This window comes from Aspergillus pseudotamarii (genome assembly GCF_009193445.1).
Source record: "Aspergillus pseudotamarii strain CBS 117625 unplaced genomic scaffold BDV38scaffold_7, whole genome shotgun sequence".
In the NCBI taxonomy this organism is placed as follows: domain Eukaryota; kingdom Fungi; phylum Ascomycota; class Eurotiomycetes; order Eurotiales; family Aspergillaceae; genus Aspergillus; species Aspergillus pseudotamarii.
This window is the reverse complement of record NW_022475021.1, coordinates 66390-87798: the sequence shown is the minus strand read 5'-3', so window position 1 is coordinate 87798 and position 21409 is coordinate 66390. Positions and strand designations below refer to the sequence as shown.

The window sequence follows — 21409 nt, the reverse complement described above, 5'->3', positions numbered from 1 at the left end:
TGGTTTACCTCTTTTGGTATCCTTGACTAGCTCTTAGTTCTTATCGTCCACCACTTATCATTCCAAGACCCTTGTCAGTCCCATTTTACTAAAAAATCAAAAAATAGAAATATTTTGTAGAATTTGTAAATAGCACGTCATCATTAATCCAGCTGAGCCCAAAATCTGTACTCTATCTGCGCCGCAGCCCTTTTCGTACAAATACGTATCCCTTTTTCGTACACCTGCATATACTTCTTGGGGCTTTTCTTTTAGTATCTATACAAACTCCCTTTTGAGATACTTGCATTTCCTCTTTCTTGCATCACTGGCATGTTTCTTCTTAGCACAAGTGTCTATATCTCCCTTTTAGTGGAGCTACATTGTCACAGGCATGTTGGATCACATTCCTGTTCAAGAGTACGCCTATCGGGAATTGCCCTCAGCGAAATGCTACCCCTCATTTTCCAGATAGGAAAGAGGGGCATCTCACGATTATCTCAAATCCATGTAGAACGCACAGTAGTTCGTCCAGGCTCACTGGACAAAATGGCCCGGAAAGACCGGTTTTCCAAGTTTCGTGTATCCGAGTAACTAGGTTATACAGGGGTGTCGGTTAATTGAAGGACGAAAACTTGAGTATATACATAGCCCTCATGGCTCTTTGGAATTTCCCAATCCGCCAGCAAATTTGTCTTTCAATCATTTGCCATTACCATATCCCTTGAAGTTAAGCAATAACTATGAAGCTCTCCTCTACTATCCTCCAAGGCATCACTATCTTCGCCGCCTTCGCAACGGCGGTCCCTCTGTCTGTCCGCTCACCAGACGATGGCTCGATCAGAATTCCCGTGAAGGGCGTTCCAGAGCCCGAGAAACGGGACGATGGAGCTATCAGGATTCCAGTGAAGGGTGTTCCCGAGCCTGAGAAACGCGATGACGGTGCGATCCGCATTCCGGTGAAAGGTGTCCCTGAGCCCGAGAAGCGGGATGATGGAGCCATCAGGATCCCAGTGAAAGGTGTTCCCGAACCACCTGTTGAGGAGTAGGAAATTCTGGTGAGTGTCATATCTACTCTTGTGCTAATGTCCTGGGGAGGCATTGTTACACTTGGAGCTGTTCGTGCTCCGACTGTGTAGTTGCTGTTCTGGTTCGGATTTGCTTATGTGAGTGACTTGCAGACTACATGAACACGGGATCCGGTTTGTTGGGAATGGGGCTTGCGGTCTAATTTCTTCATTTCATTTGAGAGACGGGATTGGAAAAGATATGCTGTACTATGCTACCTTGAAAGGCATGCTGATGTGTTAGCAAGGGTACAGATAAAAACGCGCAAATAAATGCTCTTGCTATAATTCCGTTTTAGTGGGACAACAGAGCCATAGCTACCAACTAAATGGAAATTATGGCGACAACACCATTAACAAGAAACAATTCTTTGTAGGTAGTGGGAATTTGGTGAGCCAGTTTGAAGTAGCCAGTTTGAAGTACCCACTTAGGAGAGTGAGACTATAATTAAATGTTCACAGATGTGATCACTCTGCATTCCACCACGCCTGATGTAGCCTCTATGTCACCAATTACTGCGTGCTCACTGCAACTAAGCGTAGACTTCGGAATTACGTCCACCAATGATTTGTCCATACAATCCCCCTTATGCATGCCAATAGTGCCCCATGGGCTGGATCCTTGTTTGGATTGGACAATATAAGCGCCGAGATTAGAACTAGTGGGGTGGAGTGGTATCTGACAGTAGCAGGGTTCACAATATCACATGGCCTAGACGTGGCCATTTATTTTAGTACAACAATTACTGCGCCGCTTTGCACATCGTCGCCTAGGATATTGTCGTTGGCAATGTAGAAGCCAGACATCTCCTCAAATTTCATTTTAGTGCTGATCACACAGCCTTCGTCCTGTATCCTCACTATGTCCCATCCACAGATTACTCGTCTGTAGTATAATCATATTTTGAGGAAATTCTATGAGTTGAGCTTGAGTGTGGATGAAAGGATTTTATCTATAAATCTTTTTTTAAGTGGAGGTGGATTTAATATCAGTGTTGATCGGATTATGGTAGTAGCAACATTAAAATACATCGCATATGAAATCATCGCCAGAGAAATCTCATCTCGAAAAGGACAGGAGGGGTACTAATTCGCTCGAATCATAAACATCGCTCGTTACAAAACCCTTTCAACCATCTTAGATATGGCGCTGGGTGCCAACGTTGCGGCGGTTATCCAAGTCGGAGTCGACGCGAGGGTCGAGCTTGTTAGCGACGTTAGAGCTGTGAGGGCCTGCAGTGGTGCTACCGCCAGAGGTGTTGTAGCTGCTGCTGGCAAGACCCTGATGGCGGGCACGGTTGTCCATGTCGGAGTCGACACGAGGATCGGCCTTGTTGGCCAGATTGGAGCTGTGAGGACCTGCAGTGGAGGTAGTAGTGCCATGACCAATGCCAGTTCCAGTGCCAACACTAGCACCGGTGCCAGTGCCAGTGCCGTGGGTTGCACCAGTGGCGTAGGCGCCAGGAGTACCCATGGCGCCAGTGGCTCCAAGACCAGCGGCGCGGTTGTCTAATAATGTTTTAGTCCGAGCACGATACATGGTAATCCCACGGAGAAAGAGGAGTCACTTACCTCGGTCACTGTCAACACGAGGGTCGACCTTGTTGGCCAAGTTAGACGAATGAGGGCCATGAGCACCGCCCATAGCCTCGTGACGAGCGCGGTTGTCTCTGTCGGAGTCAACGCGAGGATCGACCTTGTTGGCGACGTTGGAGCTGTGAGGGCCAGCATTGGTTGAGTGGGAACTAGTATGTCCAGTTGTGCCGAATGGGGCGTCTACACCACCAGCGGCGCCAACAGGAGCTTGCTGCGGGCCATGGGTGCTGGAGTGGGTGGTAGTCGTGCCACCGGGGCCGGTAGTTGTGGTTGTGTGATGACCAGCGCGGTTGTCTATAAAGAATTGGTCAGTTTTCTATGGCAATTGATCCATGATGAGGAACTAAAATCGACTTACCACGGTCGCTGTCAACACGAGGGTCAAGCTTGTTGGCAATTGACGAGCTGTGAGGGCCGTGGTTGGAGGACTTGTGGTTGTTGGTAGCGTTGGCGGTATTGGTGGTGTTGGTATTGTTGTGGGTGGTGTGGGTGGTGTCGGAGGTAGAATCGTGATGGCCAGTGACGGCCTCCTTAACCTTGTGCAACATTCCAGACATTATGTGTGATCTGTTGGTGGTATTTAACTCAAAAGGTAAGGGTTCGTTGTGATTGTTGTGGTGTTGTAGTAATATTAGCCTGTTGGATATCTCTGGTCCAAACTCATTCAGGGCGGGTTGAGCAGTAGCTTATATAGCTTTCATCTGCGTTCCTGGAGTCGGATTGTACAGCCAGATGACGTAGCATTGCTGGGGCTTGTCTGGGGTAACCATGAATTAAGGTGAATATAGGGCATTGTTCAAAATGATACTGGATTAGATCATAGCCGCCGATCCCTATGTCTTTCTGGTGGGGCAGGTGTGGCGCTCCCGTTTTTCTGTGGCTGGTGGGCCGCCCTATGACGACATCCCTTGTCTTTCCACGTATTCATGCAAGGGAAGCTTCATTAACCCTAACAGGTTTTGGGCGTTTCATGGCTGAGGTCATTGTCCTTGGAGAGCCTTGGTTCAGCGTATCTTAGGAATATGGATTCTTCAATGATCGGTGGAATTACGACCCGCAGAGTATATCCAATCAGGCAACACTATTCTTCTTGACTAGTGATCGATTTGACTGGCTATCCATATCCTCCCATAGTCAAGACCATGTATAGCTTTGACCTTCACGTTCTGATCGAAACTAAAATAGCGTTGTTCAACCATCAAAGTCGGGAACATGTTACACAAAATCCGTCCCGGTTCGCATACTCTTTCAAACCTCTCAAGAACCGTGGCAGAGGTGGCTCATTATCTCCATGGAAGCTGTTAATGACTACTATTAGTCGCCCAAAGTACTCTTCTTCACTTCGTCTTGTCGTAATCCCGGTCGATCAATTGCTGATCATGACCTCAGCCTATATCAGTACATATATCATCCCCATTGAGCCCATGATCGTCACAGAACGGTCGAGGCTTTGGGCTTTGAGCATTGGGCAAATACTTTTGCGTAAGACTTGGACTCTCTCCGCAGAAAGCTTGCGCACGTATCTATACTTAGCACTCATTGATTCAGGGGCTAGATTATTCCCTTGGAAATCCCCCCGGAATAGCTATGTTCCGGATTGCCAGACCATGAGATATGATGTCATATTGAATCCATGCTACGAGTGGCTAAAAACTTTCTCAGTCCTAACCCCATACACACACAGAACAAGGATACCATGCTAAGACCTCTACGACTGCTAAACTGAGAGCTTGAGGGTAAGGGCAGATGTATGGCACTAGACTTAATTAGCCAATGTCTGTGGCGGTCCAAGTAATCACAATAGTCGAATAGCCTCAGGCTCGTTGCCTGTAGGGCTTAAATTTGATTTACGGATGTAAAAATGAGAACTTTGATCTTTTAAACCAGGCTTGGGTCGCTTTGGAGGCGATATGTGTGAATCAATTCAACGCCAGTGCCATTTGTCAATTGCTGCAGGACTGGAATATCAGTTTCCCGATAATCTGCTCTATACGAGGCTCCAAACCTGGTTTAATACAGTGAAGAATGTCTCAGGCTTTCCTTACAAACTTGAGGAAATAACTTGCCCATCTCGGTGGAAGGGTGTGTTATGAGTATAGAATGGTTGACGAATGGGCTTGTTGCAGCAACCACTGTGGAGCACCACTCCCCTTACAATAACAAGACACATATAGAAAAACAAGGCGCAATAGAACTGCCATGGCTTTCCTAGCCACGTAATATAAGCCTACCGATGTACCAACTGCACCACTAAAGCCGCGGTATCACTGTACGTAAACCTACTTTCGCGTTCAATATATCAAAAAGACTTAAGTCTAGCTGTGACGATACTGACTACAAGTAGTCTACTTCTCCTTTATTGCTTGCCCAAACAAACTGCTAATATATTCTACCACAGGGAACTTACTGATAGGGAAAGCAGTCGGATGCGCTTATTCAATTATCCAATCTACCTAGTTGAGGATGATATGGTATCACGATGTCACCGACACATCTGGAAGGGATTTCCACATATGAATTGATAATATTCCATTCACCCAGGCTTATCTCCTGCTAGCCTCTCGATTATGAGCTCACTGGGCGGGCGGGATGCCCTATTTCCACACCATATGATCATATATGCTACCCCTGAGTGAAAATGATCATACATTGCTGGTGTTATCATACGAATTTACATTCAGAGTCAGTGCGGCTTAATCGCTAGCTCAACTTTGCAGAGGTTCCTCAATGACAGTCACATGAAGCACTGAAAATCATCAGTGACATGTTCAGCTCTCTAAAGTGCTAACTCGGGTAGGCCTTCGTATCAAATATTCATCCACGCACGCTTTAGCTTTTTTGTCCAAGCACAGACAGTTTCCGATCATCCAATCAGCTTAACACACCTTTTAGCCCAGGCCTCGCACATATTGCTGGATAGAATTAGCGAAAGTTTACCATGCCATAATGATGCCACGACCCTAAGAAGCCCTGTGTGAGAACAATCTAGACGATGAATTGGGTTCAACAGGGCAGTGACTTGGCAAAAAGCGGGCACCGAATCGGGTAAGAATCGACAGGATCTCGTCAAATTGACCTGTAAGCGACTGGGCTTCTGCTGCCGTAGCCAAAATAATATGGCAGGAAGTTAGGGTATTCTATATGGCCTTCGGGACAGATGCGGGGCAGAGAATCACGCAAGAACCGACAACAGTGCCATCATCGATCGCTAACATAAAAGACGAATGTGCACCCGAACCATATCAAATTTCTTTCTTAAACCAACTTTCATACTGACAACCCGTTGACTGAATTCAGTATCAGGATATTGAGTTTAGATATTTATTCAGTGCAGAGTATTTAGCAAAGGTTAATGTACCCATCCTTGAACAATATGGATCGACCTGAGGCTGATTATTGTGCCCTCAGCACGCATCATGCGCTCGCTCTGGCTTACTGCGGTGCTGCCCCTGGCAGCTGCTGACTGGCAATTCAAATCACGTCCTGATCTGGCGCCTCCCAGATTGAACATCACTATTCCGGCAGCGCCGGATGTCGAAAAGGGATATCTCTTTGTTGCTCCCTTTGCAGGCTTCCCGGATGATGCCGGGGAAATGCATGGCCCTCGCCAGGCAGCTCCCTACATCTTTCGCGATGACGGAGAGTTAGTCTGGTCGGGCTACGGCTATTACTCTATCTGGGCGACGAACTTTCAGAAGGCACGCTGGAAAGGCAAAGACATTCTCTTCAGCTTTGAAGGAGACCACAATGCGGGCTACGGTCATGGTCATGGCCATACTACTATCTTGGACCAGCATTACGAGACCATTCGTGAGCTGCGCGCCGGGAACCACAAATTGACTGATAAGCATGAATTCCATATCATTAATGAGGAAACCGCTCTCATTCAGATTTATCAGCCTGTTCCGAAGGATCTCACTCAATGGGGAGCAAGCCCTGAACAACAATGGATCGTGGATGCTATCATCCAAGGTAATCGCCAGTATTCCAACCCCGTTGTCCGTGAAGCTAAACGTGGCATAGAGCTCGATATAGAAACCGGGGAACTTCTCTTCGAGTGGTCTAGTCTGGACCATGTGCTCCCTGACGGTGAGTGTTGCTTCGGTCTCTTGAGCAGCAACAAGTGACTAAACTACTACAGAGGCCATCCTACCCATCAACCCCGGTCAAGCCGGCTCCGGTTACAACTCGTCGGATGCGTGGGATTACTTCCACATCAACTCCGTCGACAAAGATTCCGAGGGTAATTATCTCATTTCTGCTCGTGATGCCTGCGCAGTCCACAAGATCAACGGCACCACCGGCAAGATTATCTGGCGCCTGGGTGGTGTCAAGTCCGACTTCGATCTTGGGCCCAACGTCAAGTTCTGCTTCCAGCATCACGCGCGCTATGTCTCCAGAGACGGTGACAAAGAGGTTATCTCGCTCTATGACAACTCCGCACATGGGACTGAGAACGGGCGTGGTCGTGAAGTCCACACCCATCCCTTCTCCCAGGGTAAAATCATCGAAGTCGACACGGCTACGTGGAAGGCCTCGATTGTCCAAGCATTCCAGCCTCCGGATGGCCTCCTATCAAAATCTCAGGGAAGTACCCAACTCCTTCCCAACGGCAACGTGCTCGTTAATTGGGGCTCCGAGGGTGCCCTAACTGAATTTCGTCCCGATGGCACCCCTATCTTTCACACATACATGGACTCGGGGTTCTTGGGTTTGGGCGTTGAGAACTACCGAGGCTTCCGGTATAACTGGACCGGTCTTCCCAATGAGACGCCTGCCATTGTTTCTCTCGAGAATGATCAAGGTACTACTGTGTACGTCTCTTGGAATGGAGATACCGAAACAAAGGTCTGGCGCTTTTACCAAATTACGGATGAATATGGGTCCCGGCAGTACCTTGGTGAGACCGAACGCACTGGTTTCGAGACTGCTTTTTCCCTCAATTCCGGTGTTCGCACGGTGTCTGCTGAAGCTATCGGTGCTAACGGTCGTGCCCTGGCTTCCACTGGTATTGTAAAGACACAGGTTGAGATCTTGCCTCCAGCAAAAGCAACGGAGGCCTTCTCATCCGTTTCGGTTTCGGAAAAGATGCAGCCTCAGGTCTACTTGGGTCAGAAGAGCCGCTGGGAGGAGTATATGATCCTGAAGGTCGATCGCTTCCATCTGGATTAAAACAGTCACGCCACAACGTTCCCTTGGGTTACTCTTCGGGAACATGATTTTTCATCGACCAAACATCGTAGTCCTTGCTGTCCGATAAAGGCATATTCATGCTTCCAGTACCTAGTCGCTATCTCATAGGTATAAAAAACAGCATTGGCTACTTATCAGATGATTTATTATGTAGAATCAATAATGGAGTATTTGACAGACCTCGCAAACAATTTCCATTCCAAGAAGCACACCCCAAGAATCAGCGCTAGGCCGTTGAGGGCTACAGCGTTTGTTACTTTGCAACTAGGCTGGAGGCACCGGGGAAACCAGATCCCTTCATGGCCTTCATTTATCTTCTTCCAGATTCCTCAAAGTCCCTTGGCCTCTAGGTAGACTCGATAGCTCGCCTTCCATGACCACAATGCATGAGACTATCATGACAGTGTTCATGTTGCCCGTAGCATGTCTGAATAGTCCCTGTCTTGTAAAGTTCTCAAGCAGAGCGTGAGCCAATCACCGAATTCATCGGTGTAGCACTGATTCTGCACCTTTCCTAGGTTCTCTTCCTAAAAAACCTCGAGTGTCGGGAGTTACCTAACAAATGAGACGAAAGAAACCCTCTTAGGCTCATTTTTAAGGGGAAGATACTTTTCATACAAGTCACGATGAAATGTGAATAGCACGATCATCTATTATGAGAGTTCCACATGCAAAAGATGCATCTTTAGCTCACAACAAAAATGCCCGTCAAGACAGAAAATAAACTTTCTCTTGGTTCACCTTCCAGTCATCAGGGTACCGCTGCGTGCAATTCAAAATCGACTGATAATCCAGCCCATCGATATTCTGAATTGCAAGATTGGCGCCACGATGACATAGAAGCTGACATGCTTTCACCTTCCGGTTTCGTGCCGCCTTATGTAGAGGTGTCTCAAAGAGAAAGTCATCCTGAGCATCCACCGAAGCGTTCGAATCCAGAAGTATATCGATGCCTTCCAACCAGCCCATGGCGGCAGCAAGATGCAGAGGATTGTTACCTTCGAACATGCCGATATCAGGATCAGCGCCGTTCTCGAGGAGTAATTTCATGAATTCAGGATTGTGATTGCAGACAGCACTATGTAATGGCGCCTTTCGATCACCCTTAAGGTCAACAGTGACGTCAAGTAGCGGGTTGTACTCCAAGAGGACCTTCAGTAGTTCGGTGTGATTAAAATGTGCAACTTCGTTCACAGCACACCAGCCCTATACAGAGGTCAGATGGATCAAATGGTGGTGCGGGCGGGACGAGTAGCGTACATGATGGAAGCTTCGAAAGTTCACATCCGCGCCTCCGTCTAGGAGGATTCTAGCTGACTTGCAATCACCTTGTATACACACAAACTGCAGTGCCGGCCGGCCTGCACTAGTGGCCGCATTTGGATTTGCCCCATGGTCCAGCAAGAGCTTAATGATGTCGCCCTTTGCTAATGCCCTCGAATCTGCTGCCCAGTGTAGTGATGTGCGCCCGCCAATGAAAGTCGGGCCCTTACTGTCTGCACAGGTACGAGTGTACTGGCGAATGTTGACTAGGGCTCCGTGATCAAGAAGAAACTTTGTCATTTTTACAGATCCCAGCTCAGCGGCGAATGAGAGTGCAGTACGTCCATCTCGAGGCCGCCGGGTGTTGATATCAACACGATCCAGCAGGTACTCCACAAGGGGAATAGAATTGCGTTTAACGGCTTCGAAGAGCTCCCGCGCGAGCTCGGGATCGGCCGGCTTGGGTGTCCCCGGTCGCGATAGAGTTTGAGTCGAGGAAATGCTTGTGCTGTCTATTGACAGACTCTGGGACTGGACCGTGTTCGCCCAGAGAACAATTGCTGACCCTGCGTCGTCATCGAATGGGTGCCCATTCGAACTGACAGGAAGGGCCGAATCATCAGACCCCGCAGATACCCTCGATATCCTCATAGTAAGGAGCCTGTCAACTGTCAGGCGGAGATTTGTATAGTGAGCTAGTAAGGAATGGTGCAATTGAAGTACATACAATGTCAGACTGCCCATGGCATCCGAAAAGAGCTCTTTTGTGCGTTGTAGCTCAGACACCCGGAGGAATACATCCTTTCGCTTGAAGTACCACGCAATCTTATTAATCGATCCCATCGAGACTGGGGACTCGGTGGTTAGACTATTATCTCCTTCCTTACCCTCGATTGAGGCTTTGTCGGGTTTTCCATTTCGGATGTATGAGCGCAGACATTCATTTAATTGTCGGCACATCACCTCGCATCTTGTAATGAAACATTGAAGACTATCCAAGCTTTTCCGAATTTCGGAGTCTTGGTCCACAATCTTTTGTGTCTCAGGAGACTTGAGAGATCCTTCCAAATTCGATAAAATGGCAGTTAAAGCCTATACATTATCTCTGAGGACACAAAGCTCGCGCGGGGCATCTTGAATCGTCACAATGAAATTGTAAAGCTGCCAAGACGCCTTGAATGCTGTCCCGGAAATTTGTAATATCGCCGATGCTGTCCCAATCCCATCCATCTCTTATTGACGACTTGAGTTTGAAAGAAACAATTGTAAGCAATCATGCATGTGTTTTGTTAGATGGCATGGTGCGGTCGATATATTTGGGGGCATTGGTGACAAGGCTGTCGCCGGCTGAATCTCAGCCTCGCGCTGCTGTGCCAATAAGAAAGCTCAGGCTTCGTTGTCTGTGGAGCAGTAGACACTGTTAGAACTTATGGTACTGTAGTAACTGACTCATCACCCCTCTGGCACTAAATCGGATAGCTCGTCAGCATGGATGTGCGGAGAAGTCTTGGTCTTACTGTCGCCGGGTAATGTTTCTGTCTACTCTATTCTCTTAACACATTGCCTCGGTTGCTGTAGCCCTCTATTGGGAATGATGTATGGCCCATCCCAATTGCCAGTGACTGCTCTTGATAGATATCACTTGCGCCGTGACTTGGAGACTAGAACAGGTTAAAGGATCTTATATTAAACACTGCCCAAGAAAGTAACTATGCTCTTGAGCCCTCTACTTAAGCCCTGCTTAATGTTCGAGTTAGGCTACTTGTCAGAAAGAGGTCAGAAAGTCCAGTGTATGCATTAGATATTACCAATAAAAAAACTAAGGACAATAAAAAAACTATCACGAATCATCCGAGAAGCAGCTCACTTCGTCACGCCGACTCCTGGGCTGCTCGCGAAGGTCCTCATCGAAAGTAAACATCCCACCGTGGTCATTATCTTCCGTAACCTGGTTATCCTGGTCCCCCGGGCTGCTCTCCTTTCCATCGGAGGACACTTCAGCCCATTCTGCTGCCTGAGTGTGCAACGCCTTGCTGTCCGAGAAGACCTCCCAAGAGCTATTCTTCTCTAACCGTGCAGACTCTATGGTCTTCGTCCTGAAGGGATTAAAGACAAGCTTCATAAGACGCATAGCGCAGACCAATTCTCCCTGAGCTGGATAACTTTCTTCACTATCCATGCAGCTACTCGAAGGATTTCCCTCTAACGTCGCAAGTCCCTCCACCAAGTACATGTCCAACTTGTCACCAATTTGTTGTTGCAGCCATTTCTTAACTCCCTTGTCTGTGCTGAGATCATGGAATAGTTCCCTTGGCTTTTTGAGTGTATATATCTTTCCGCCTCTGGGACGCATGTTGTCGCTATCTGCACAACTGCCAATAGGAAACTTGAATAGACGGGTGAATGAAGCACATAGTCCTGTTTCTTTCGTAGGCTGAGTAGCAGCGCACATGTCGGGTACAGATCTGACGGCAAAGTCCTCAATTCGTCCCAGAGGCCAGGGGCATCCACGGGCGCCCAGTTCGGGTTGGTTTAAGTTGGTGATCAGGCTGCCTAAATTGACCTCTTCACTTGAGAGAAAAGGTGTCCTCGATATGCGTCTGCTTGGCATTTTGGTGTTGAAGTGCGATTGGTTTCGTCCGAGAATAGGTACCAGAACTCTTCCTCGATGTGGAGGTGACTTATTTGTGGAACTTGTTTACTTCACGATTTTTGGGCCGTGCATGTTATAGGGCCCTAAGAGGATGCTCTTGTAGAGAGGGCTTTATAAAGCCAGGCCCTTCCTTACACAGAGGCTCCCATACCACTACAGACCAATCCATGGAGTTGCCCTAGCGAACAAAGGGCTGAAAGTAACAATACACACTTGGTCCATTCGGTAATTGCCCACACAAGTTCCACGAAGCTCTGTTTTTGTTCGTTTGTTATTGATGCCGTAATATAATAAAGACCCTGCGAGAGCCTTATGAGAGACTCCGAGGGCCAAATGTTCATGCCACCGGTAACCCGTGTAGCTCTAATTGGCCTTGCCTGGGGACTTAAGAACGACAGTCGTTATATGTTTAGAAACGAAGGCTAATTACGTTTCTCATCTTATGTTTTTATTTTATTAAATAAAAAATCCCAAAGCAAGTACCAAAGATGGTCTTGCTTGCTTCGCTAACAACGGCTATCTTATCTATCAGATGGGAATGCGGATGTAAAAATAACAAAAAATGGACAAGCCGGTAATCGAAACCGGGACCTTCTGAATGCAAATCAGATGTTATACCACTAAACCACTCGCCCTTGGTGAAAGAATTAACTTCTAGTTTAGCTTATGGCCAGCAGAAGCTTAAGTACAGCTTTTTGGCATATTCAATGATTGCTTCACCGTCTCAGGGTATATATTAAGAGTAATTAGTGTACATATACGTGTAAGCAGTCGAAGACTTATCTTGAAATCCCCGTATCACAGTCCAGTATTATACAATATGACTCGATTTAATCCTTTCTAATTAGGCGTCAATGGCCTCCATGGTTTGTTTTAAAGCGAAATCAATCACAGTTGTCTCCATGACGAGAGGAAAGGCTTACCCATACGTATACACCTCACCATCGCATACATAAAAAAATACGGGCTTGCAGAAATAATATGATAACATAGGAGACACTGCATACGCTTTTGTTACTGTCACAGAATACAAATTATGATTATGGTTGCTAAGGTCCAAGCCCCATGATATTCTACAGAGACCTTGAACCGCCCCATTGTTGGCTTTACGATTCCATATATCACACACTCACCCGGCGTGTATTTCTGACAGAATCTAGTATTTATGGGTTGGATATCTGAGTTCCATTAAGTCGTGGCGGGCAAATACACGCGCTTGGAGGACTACCTTGGTCGCACATGGTTCAGAGTCCGTCCTGCTTCTCTGCTGAGTACCAGGAGGATGTGTGTGGATACCCGGTGCTGACGGGCTATTAGACCCACCGAGCAAAAGGAAAGCCCAATGATCATGGTGATGTTTTCATAAAAAGAAAACAAAAAAGTGGTCACAGGGAGGCTCGAACTCTCGACTTCTGAGTTATTAGCTCAGCACTCTAACCAACTGAGTTATGCGACCATTTGTTGAATGTTTCAACCTTTAAATGCTCTATAGTGCAAAGGCTATAGGTGGCTAATGTCCGCGCAAGATCCCAGCCCGTACTTGTTCTTTCCTGGTCAAATTCCTTATGAGCCTTCAAGCTAGTCAGTATTTCTTTACTACAGATCTTTATAGAGTATTTAGCAGGCATCGGATATGACCTAATCCCTTAACGTCCGTATAGGTATGGTTGAAAGTATTGGATTTAACTTGTAATTGTTGGGGCTGGGAGGTCATTCTTGTTGCAGGTTGTGGTTATATATTTCTGTCACCACTGACTTGAATATTGTTCACGCGTACCAGAGCCTATTAACCATACTACTTGGACACATCTGAACCGATTTATAGATAAAAATAGTAGGGTGCGTCTGGTGTTAGTAGGCCGAAAAAAAAAAGCCACGCAGAAGGAGTCGCTAACGTGCTTAAAAAAAAATATCAAACGCAAGTCGAATGTAAAAAAATCGTGGACTCGCCGGTAATCGAAACCGGGACCTCTCCAATGCGAATGGAGCGTTATACCACTAAACCACAAGCCCCTTTTACGGGTTCCACTTTCGGATAAGCTCTTTACGACCCATGGTAGTTCCTCTCACTTCTGATGTTTATTTTTCAGTTCGCGATCGTGACAGCGACTCGACTATACTCATAACTGGCCAGCCGGTCTTGCTTCCCCATTTCCGTATTTCCTGGATTAATTCGTGAACCATTTGTGAGTCTCTCAACCACGGCCCGCCTGTTTCCGTTAGCAGTAAGCCTGGATGTTCTATGGGTAAGACTAACAGAAGGAAATAGGGCCAAACGAATTGACCCACACGGGCGCAGAATTGCTACAAATCGCAAGAGCGGAGACCTGAACTGCATGACGCTCCAGCTTTTTCTCAAAGTTATTGATTCGTTCAATTTGTTGGATCGTATTCATTCCCGTCTGCATCGGCTCAGCAACGCTCAGGATTGCCAGGGCCGTGTGGTAGTATTGCAGGCTCGCAGCTGATATCGTCAGCTCACATACCTCATACATCAGTGGGTATCATAGAGTGTTTATACCATGCCACCCACTGACTGTCCATAAACAGGGGAAGTTGCTTTGTCCATACAGCCCCGGAGTCCCGATAGGCTCGAACGAGACAGGTAGAGATGCACGCCAGGTATCGAGCTCGTCGTTGAGCGAATGCCACTCGTGCTGCTCCAAGGGCGATGCATTTTGATCGAGGCATCGGTTGATAATTCTCCCTAGTAAGTATGTTACCCTGTTGGCAAGGTCATCCTCGCCTTCGACAGTTGGAGGGAGATGTTCCTGCGAGAGGTCTATCATAAGACTCCGTTTCTCTATAAGTGCGACAGTAATATCTTCTCGGAGGTAATTCCAGAAGCCGGCACTCAGTAACCCCGTTTCAAGTCCAGCAGGCCGACTCGCTAACAAGGAGTATGACCCCTGAAGATGATTCTGACAACTGACATTTTCTCGGCCAAGTTAGCACACCACAGGCAAGACCGGAGAGATACTCACGGGATATGATCTCATAAGACCGAAGAAGACAGATAGCGGCTAGTGTCTCGCCGGTCCGAAATTCATCTGGATTTTCCGTGAGCTGTAGCAGTGTCTGAACACTCTCGAGGTGGTACGACTCTGCCAAGTCCCAGAGGTCTTTCTTTAGGAAGCTCGAGCTCTGACTCGCGGCGGCAAACGCTAGAATGGCGCTGAGAAGGAGCGAGTTCTTCCGTGCACAAGAAGGAACTATATCACCGAAATGCCTCTTGACATCGTTGAGGTCATACCATCCAGCTAGATGCTCGATGTAGTAACGGAAGATTGCCGCAATATGGGGATTCCGGAGTGCCTTTTCGGGATCTTTCGTCGATACGTACTCGGCGCACCGCGACCGGAAGGTTAAGCTTGAATCTGGGCTAGTGGGCGATCTGGTCTCTTGCCCTCTTGCAGAACGGTTGCTCCACTGACAATCTCGAGAAGCTTGTTGGCAGCGAAGACACACGGGTCGATGTCCATCACCTGTTCTGAAAATTAATTTGTAGATCTATTGGGAGCTAACTCGCCGGGCTCACATTTAATCTTTCTGGATCTGCATTCCTGACTACCTTGTGTTAATCGAAAGCTTTACTAGTGCCTGACTGAATACGAGTGGGGTCAAAGGTACCATCCTAGTAATCGAGGAATTGTGGCACTGCATTAGCGTACTGGAGTAGCTCGCAGAGAATGAACTAGACTTACTGTTTGTTAGAAAGGGTCGGGGCATGATGGAGTAGCGAACGGGTTGGAGCTCGCATTATCCTCGCCGTTGCTAAATGCGTCACCACTAGATTTCTTACCAAGCGCCAATAGGATTACCTAGTTCAAAGTGGATTCTTCTATTGCCACAGAGTTTCTATAGTCTCTGCGTTAACAGGCCAGCAAGACATATTGATATTATAAAATCCACGCACCATTGTCCAAAATACACGGCGTCCCAGACCCACTCAAAAACGAGATGCGAAGTGCGAAAGCCGAACCATTGATCGACAATCGATGGAGAACATCATGGCAGATAGGGCTATAAAAAACCCCCCTAACCCTGAAAGATGCATCGAGAACATATTCCTCTGTATCTATTCACCCAGACATACAATATAGCACGTTCAGTTGACAACACACCATCAAGGCTTTCGTCTATACGAACATGCAACGCATTACGCCCCTAGCTAGGCTTTGCAAGCCTGCGAGGTTCTGTACGCAACATCGGAACATGTCAAGTTTCCCAACCAGCATCTCCCCCTCACAGTCAGAAATCAAGAGTCGGCAACTTTCTCCGCAAAATCTAGAGATCGCAATTCGAAGTCTCCACCATGATGGCTTAGTCGTAGTGGAGAACGTTGTGCCCCACGATGCCCTGGACCGACTCAACCACAAAATGGTCGAGGATGCATGGACGCTGCGGAACAAGAAAGAAAACAGTCCCTATAACTATAATCCCGGGAATATTCAGCAGGATCCTCCACCTGTACGGAAATACTTCGACCCTGATATTTTCTTGAGTAGGTGGCTGACCTTGGTTTAATACATAGGAATACGTACTAATAAAGGCTCAGATCCCATCGCTACCCAAATAACCTCGACGGCGCTAGGGCCCCGTCCAAAATGGACCTTTTGCTCTGGAAACTCAGCCATGCCCCCTACAGCTGAAAACCCACCCATGTCTCAGCCTGTCCACTCTGACGCGGATTTCGCCCACCCCACACACCCGTTCGCCTATGTCGTCAACGTCCCACTAATCACCATGACTCCCGAAAACGGGTCTACAGAGGTGTGGCTAGGAACACACGCGGATTCGGGACTCCACGTTCAGGAAGGAATGCACGGCGAGAGAGCCAGTGGGCGAATTCAACTGGATGCCTTGGAGAAGCGGAGAATGATCCGGCCGCCGTCTCAACCTATTGTTCCTAAGGGCGCGTTAGTTCTGAGGGACTTGAGGCTGTGGCATGCGGGAATAGGAAACCAAACCGATGAGGTTAGGGTTATGTTGGCAATGAGTAAGTCTCCGATGCCTATTGTAGGGCGAATTCGTGGCTAACGATCGCAGTTCATTTCGCGCCGTGGTATCGAAACTCCATGAGGCTGGAATTTGCGGAGGATTTGAGGCCTCTGGTGGAGAAAGAGACGGGCACCGAGACTCCTGTGGACTGGGTTACGGAGTCGGAAGCTATGTCGCGATATTTGAATAGGGGATTTGGAAACTCGTATGATTTCAGTCAGCGGCCGTAGGCGACTCCGTTATGAACGGAAAGTAAAGTAGACAATGTGACAAGACAAAGGCGTTCAATTACCCCTACTAATATTTATTTGGTATTACAATTTCAATGCGAGGAACAGTGAAAATAACATGGAATTGACTCCTGAAGGGTTGATTTTTAGTAAGTGTTGGCTTGACTTAACTTATGAGCAAAGCAACGCCAAAATGGCCCCTTCTGTAGTTAGGTCCATCTTCTCTCCTATTTCAACTTACACTTTGATAAGAGATGCTGTAATTGATTCACATATCTTGCGTCTTAGACATGAGATGGAAATTACCATATTCGTATGCGCCTTTGAAAAGCATAAAATATCACCACAGACATATATGGTACATCACTATACATCCATTATCGCTACGGCATTTGTATAGCACTGCGCCAGACAGTAAGTCTACCTTATATCGTTGCATATACCATTCATTTAAAGAGACCAACAAGCTCCTGGAAAGCGTATCCCACTCCAAAGCCCCAGCCAAACTCATGTCCATACCGGGCGAGCTGTCTGACGATCTCACACCCATTGGCGAAGTGTGCATCATTATTAACCTCCTCTGCCATGTAACGAATGGCCGCAACTAGTGGATCTGTATTCATATCGTACCTCGCGTCATGCAAAGCGCCGAGGAGCATTTTGACGGCATCAATGTGTCCATTCCGTGCAGCAATAGCGAGTGTTCTATTGTACTGCATCTCCCACCCTTGTTGCCTCGCATAAAGTGTCCACCTCAATAGCGTCGCCTCCTTCTCACCGAAGTAGGGCTGGTTTAAGGCGTACTGCAGAGCTGTTTCTCCAGTTTCGTCTGGTTGGAAAACTAGAAAATATTGGTTGACGGGTAGATTGCACAGCAGGTGATCTAGTATTTCCTTGTCGTTGTCATGTCTCCTGACAGCGGCATGGAAGAGAGTTCTTTGATCCCAGGGCACGGAAAATGTAAGCCCTAGACTCAGTAGCCGTATTACCGCGTCCTTACTGGAATTGATACACAGGTGGTAGATGGTCTCCCATTGTAGTGTATTGGGATCCTCGTGTGGACACTGTATACCTGCTCTAGAGTTGTTGGAAAACCAACTGTTGAGATATTCTATCGCCCACATCTTTTCTGCGAGGACGGCCTCGGATGGTATTGAATTTTGAAAGCATCTGTTGAATAGTGGTTTTCGTGAATATGCCGCCATGTCTGTCTGTAGTTAGCATTGGTCTTGGAAAGGAGATGTGATAGTTGTTCCTGACATGTAATACTAGGAAGATATCAACAAAGAGGTGCCTTTGAGGCCATAGAGAAGAAAGGATGATGTGAATGAACAAAGCGACAGTTATCCCTCCATTTATAGCAATTGACTATTAAGGCAATTGGCTTCTGCTCTACATGGTATGTACATACATGGTGTAATGAGATCATTGGGACCATGGCGAAGAGTCCATCTTTGAGACAAAAAGCCGAGTGAAACTTTCCCCTGTTAACGGGTTCTACCATTATCTATTAAAGTGCCTCTTTGTTAATAAGCGGAAATATCCGTGCATGATCTGCTGGCTTTATTAGTATACAATGGACATGGTAAGCTCCAAGCTGTCTGGTATTCTTGAGCAACGTTAGTTGGACGTACTTTTAGACATTTATTGCTGCTACTTTCCGGATTACATGATTTTGTATCCTCGGGGTAGTCCCAATATCAGGTTTGGATTGTGTTTCTGACTGTTTCCGGCTTCTTTTCTCATGCTTTGTCCGAGGGATTCCTGTTGACTTTCATGGTACTATCCTACCAATCCTGGGAAGTATCGCAATCCACCTGGCCTTCCCCGGGAATAAAAAGGATAGTACCATAGCATAAACACATCAAAATAATATACAAACAAAAAAAAAAAAAATAAAAAAAAAAAAAAAAAAAAAAAAAAAAAAAAAAAAACACCAGACCAAGATAAAAAAAAAGAAGAACGATATCCCTAAAAGGCAATGAACCGGGCATCAAATTTAACAAAAGCGCAACCGTCACGGCAAATTCCTCTCCCTAAATTCCCTCCACCTCGCCCGAAACCCGCTTCTCTTCTCCCCGTGAAGATCCGGAGCATCATCACCCTCAGACACAGCCTTCGCCATCATCTCCCTGCCACCCGGCGCCTTGCTTTCGCTACTAGACCCAGGCTTCACACCACCGCCGACGGACCGTGATTGCGTCGACTGAGGAACAAGCGTCGTCTCCGACATGGTATCATCCGTCAATCTGCCTTCCTGCATGACAAGTTCCCGTTCTCGAGCTCGACGCTCTTTGGCCCGGCGCGCGACGGCCTCAGCACCGCCTTTCTCGCCGAGCATGACGGTGCCCCCTGGGCCGGGGGTTATGGCACTGTAGTCGAGGTTCCAGCCCATTTTCTTATTCTGTAGTCTGGTTTGTGAATTTAGTGGGGTTTTGTTCTACTTGGAGGCTTTGGCGATGGAATCGTTTTGGGAGAATGTGAATAGAGATGTGTATATCTCTGAATAGAGATGGGAGCCGTTGAAGTTATATGTGTACTACTAATGTGGCAGTGTTCTAGAAAAGATGCATTTCCAGAGTGGTTTGTGGTTGCAAAGAAGAAATGACGTCATAAGATCACCAACGGAATCCGCCTGGGCAAAACGAGGACCCTCAGTTTCCATGGGGGAAAGGGGATATGTCGATCCTCTTGGCAGGCGTGTGTGGATCTCGGCGGAATGCCTGATGGATGACGGGAATGTAGTCGGAGGTTGTTTGTATAGAATGAATATTAATCTTGGGATGGAAGGGTTGATTGCTGTGTACAGCGACTGCGTAATTGGTTGTTTCTTCCTATGGACTTCGGGATCGTCGGACTGACAAAGGATTAAGTAATTAATTACGTATTGAGATGTGAGTGTAATCTTTACTGCGCTGGATCAAACACCTTCTTAAACGTCTCCAGGGTATGAGCCCAGATCTTCTTCGGGAAATCCTCCGCTCGGTATCCGCTCATGAGCTTCTCATTTGCCGCGTTGGCACCATCATATTTGAGAATATACGATCCTCCGCCAATTTTCCCCGTCGAAGCTACGCTGGTCTTCACTCCCTCCACAAGTGGTACGCCTGCATTCGCCGGATCCTTGGGCGTAGCGGGCGGATAAGCAGCGGAAGTCGAGATGAACAGGTGCCGCTCACCACTCTCCTGCGAGGAAATCGACAACGGTCGCGATAGGAAGCCAACGATCGAACCTGCGACTGAGCCCATGGTCTTGTTCATGAGAGGGGTGCGGACAATGCCGGGGAATACGTGAACGAAGCTGATGGAGGGGTACAGCGTGGCCAAGTGCTCTGCGGCGAGGGAATTCATGGTCGCCGCATACGTGCCGGCTTTCATAAAGGTCCACGACTTCTGTAAATCGAGGTTATCTTCTTCGATTTTGCCTTCCTGGCCGGCGGCTAGGACGCTCACGACGCGGGCTGGGCCTTTAGATGCGCCAAGCAGAGGGAGAAGGTTGTGGATGAAGCGCATGCGGGAGTAGTAACGGAGGGCATGGTTGTTTTCGAGGCCTTCGGTTGTGTCTGTTGTACAGTTAGTGACATGTATTCCAGATCTTGGATGTATGTGATTCTACTTGCTTTGTTTCGAGGTTGCCAGATGTCCTGTCGAGAGGAACAACAGATCGATCGTCTTTTCCTTCTGCTTGATTTCCGAGCACGCCTCGTCTACGTTCCGGAGAAGTGACACGTCCGATTGAACAAAGTAGAAGGTCCCATCGGGATTGGCTGATTTTAGTTCCTCTAAGATCTTGGAGCCGGCGGCTTGATTCCTTCCTACGAGGTGGATTGTCGGCGTTTTGATGGCCTTTGCTAGCTCCTTGGCTGTTGCTTCTCCGATTCCACTGGTTCCCCCGACGAAAACTGCGACGAAGTCTCCATCGCGGATGTGAAGAGCGGCGTTGGATCGGCGGACTTCGTTGATGCCAACCATGGTGACTGAGACCTGAAAGTCTGGGGTAGAAGTATGTACAGGTGCGAGGGGTATAACTAACTTGAGCGAGCTTAGACTAGTAATTGTTTCCGGAGATGACAACAGCAGTTATATAGGTAGGCGTAGTGTAGTGCTTAAATACGAAGAATGACAACTGAGTCGGTGCTCGGACACGTTGAAGTTTGAATTGGTAATGCATTGCATCATCTATCGTCGTCTGCCGGGTTCGGTCGGCCAATGGTAGTGCGTGCTGACGGGACACATTCCTCACTTACCCTACTTCAAGTAACGAACAAGTGTCCCCTAACTTTTCATACCCTGCATGATTCAGAAGACGAACGGATCTTACCTATCAGCTCTTGCCATTGATACAAGTCAGGGATCGTTGTCAATCTAGCATGCTGCTAAACAATTTGGGAGTATGTAATGCAAGAATAGACTTTCATTCTCAGAAC

The 21409-nt window shown here is 47.5% G+C and overlaps 9 protein-coding genes and 3 non-coding genes across 12 annotated transcripts; 3 read left to right on the top strand and 9 right to left on the bottom strand.

The window, feature by feature from the left end:
* Positions 1 to 722: 722 nt before the first annotated feature.
* BDV38DRAFT_278871 (uncharacterized protein) lies at positions 723 to 1028 on the top strand (the record flags this gene model as incomplete). Its single annotated transcript, XM_032058848.1, has 1 exon — positions 723 to 1028. The coding sequence occupies one exon, from the start codon at positions 723 to 725 to the stop codon at positions 1026 to 1028; it is 306 nt and encodes a 101-aa protein (XP_031917578.1).
* A 1000-nt stretch (positions 1029 to 2028) lies between these two features.
* On the bottom strand, positions 2029 to 3547 carry BDV38DRAFT_237017 (uncharacterized protein). Its single transcript, XM_032053529.1, has 3 exons — positions 3001 to 3547; positions 2619 to 2936; positions 2029 to 2555 (listed from the first exon to the last, which is right to left on the bottom strand). Exons 1-3 carry the CDS (start codon positions 3197 to 3199, stop codon positions 2185 to 2187), a joined length of 888 nt encoding a protein of 295 aa, XP_031917577.1. The 5' UTR covers positions 3200 to 3547; the 3' UTR covers positions 2029 to 2184.
* Positions 3548 to 6058: 2511 nt separating this feature from the next.
* On the top strand, positions 6059 to 7814 carry BDV38DRAFT_268326 (arylsulfotransferase family protein; the record flags this gene model as incomplete). Its single annotated transcript, XM_032056751.1, has 3 exons — positions 6059 to 6614; positions 6666 to 6731; positions 6784 to 7814. 3 exons carry the CDS (start codon positions 6059 to 6061, stop codon positions 7812 to 7814), a joined length of 1653 nt encoding a protein of 550 aa, XP_031917576.1.
* Positions 7815 to 8215: 401 nt separating this feature from the next.
* On the bottom strand, positions 8216 to 9749 carry BDV38DRAFT_296195 (ankyrin repeat domain-containing protein; the record flags this gene model as incomplete). The annotated part of the gene is made up of 2 exons (XM_032062880.1): positions 8216 to 9041; positions 9096 to 9749. 2 exons carry the CDS (start codon positions 9747 to 9749, stop codon positions 8544 to 8546), a joined length of 1152 nt encoding a protein of 383 aa, XP_031917575.1. The 3' UTR covers positions 8216 to 8543.
* A 1189-nt stretch (positions 9750 to 10938) lies between these two features.
* BDV38DRAFT_296192 (uncharacterized protein) lies at positions 10939 to 11865 on the bottom strand (the record flags this gene model as incomplete). The annotated part of the gene is made up of 1 exon (XM_032062879.1): positions 10939 to 11865. Exon 1 carries the CDS (start codon positions 11707 to 11709, stop codon positions 10939 to 10941), a length of 771 nt encoding a protein of 256 aa, XP_031917574.1. The 5' UTR covers positions 11710 to 11865.
* Positions 11866 to 12314: 449 nt separating this feature from the next.
* BDV38DRAFT_t45 lies at positions 12315 to 12386 on the bottom strand. Its single transcript has one exon. It is a non-coding gene; the product is annotated as a tRNA-Ala (tRNA).
* A 747-nt stretch (positions 12387 to 13133) lies between these two features.
* BDV38DRAFT_t44 lies at positions 13134 to 13207 on the bottom strand. The gene has a single exon. It is a non-coding gene; the product is annotated as a tRNA-Ile (tRNA).
* Positions 13208 to 13692: 485 nt separating this feature from the next.
* On the bottom strand, positions 13693 to 13764 carry BDV38DRAFT_t43. Its single transcript has one exon. It is a non-coding gene; the product is annotated as a tRNA-Ala (tRNA).
* Positions 13765 to 13830: 66 nt separating this feature from the next.
* On the bottom strand, positions 13831 to 15480 carry BDV38DRAFT_296191 (uncharacterized protein; the record flags this gene model as incomplete). Its single annotated transcript, XM_032062878.1, has 5 exons — positions 13831 to 13961; positions 14009 to 14215; positions 14273 to 14689; positions 14736 to 15236; positions 15456 to 15480. The coding sequence occupies 5 exons, from the start codon at positions 15478 to 15480 to the stop codon at positions 13831 to 13833; spliced, it is 1281 nt and encodes a 426-aa protein (XP_031917573.1).
* Positions 15481 to 15895: 415 nt separating this feature from the next.
* On the top strand, positions 15896 to 16982 carry BDV38DRAFT_296189 (phytanoyl-CoA dioxygenase family protein; the record flags this gene model as incomplete). The annotated part of the gene is made up of 3 exons (XM_032062877.1): positions 15896 to 16255; positions 16310 to 16750; positions 16801 to 16982. Exons 1-3 carry the CDS (start codon positions 15901 to 15903, stop codon positions 16980 to 16982), a joined length of 978 nt encoding a protein of 325 aa, XP_031917572.1. The 5' UTR covers positions 15896 to 15900.
* A 446-nt stretch (positions 16983 to 17428) lies between these two features.
* BDV38DRAFT_268321 (uncharacterized protein) lies at positions 17429 to 18187 on the bottom strand (the record flags this gene model as incomplete). Its single annotated transcript, XM_032056750.1, has 1 exon — positions 17429 to 18187. One exon carries the CDS (start codon positions 18185 to 18187, stop codon positions 17429 to 17431), a length of 759 nt encoding a protein of 252 aa, XP_031917571.1.
* Positions 18188 to 19889: 1702 nt separating this feature from the next.
* Positions 19890 to 20954, bottom strand: BDV38DRAFT_268320 (uncharacterized protein; the record flags this gene model as incomplete). Its single annotated transcript, XM_032056749.1, has 2 exons — positions 19890 to 20545; positions 20603 to 20954. 2 exons carry the CDS (start codon positions 20952 to 20954, stop codon positions 19890 to 19892), a joined length of 1008 nt encoding a protein of 335 aa, XP_031917570.1.
* Positions 20955 to 21409: the final 455 nt, after the last annotated feature.

Coding starts and splice junctions, on each gene's coding strand:
- BDV38DRAFT_237017 (XM_032053529.1), bottom strand. CDS start 3,199: ATGTCTGGAATGTTGCACAAGGTTAAGGAGGCCGTCACTGGCCATCAC. Junction 2,937..3,000: donor TCGTGTTGACAGCGACCGTG/GTAAGTCGATTT, acceptor AATTCTTTATAG/ACAACCGCGCTGGTCATCAC. Junction 2,556..2,618: donor TCGTGTTGACAGTGACCGAG/GTAAGTGACTCC, acceptor AAACATTATTAG/ACAACCGCGCCGCTGGTCTT.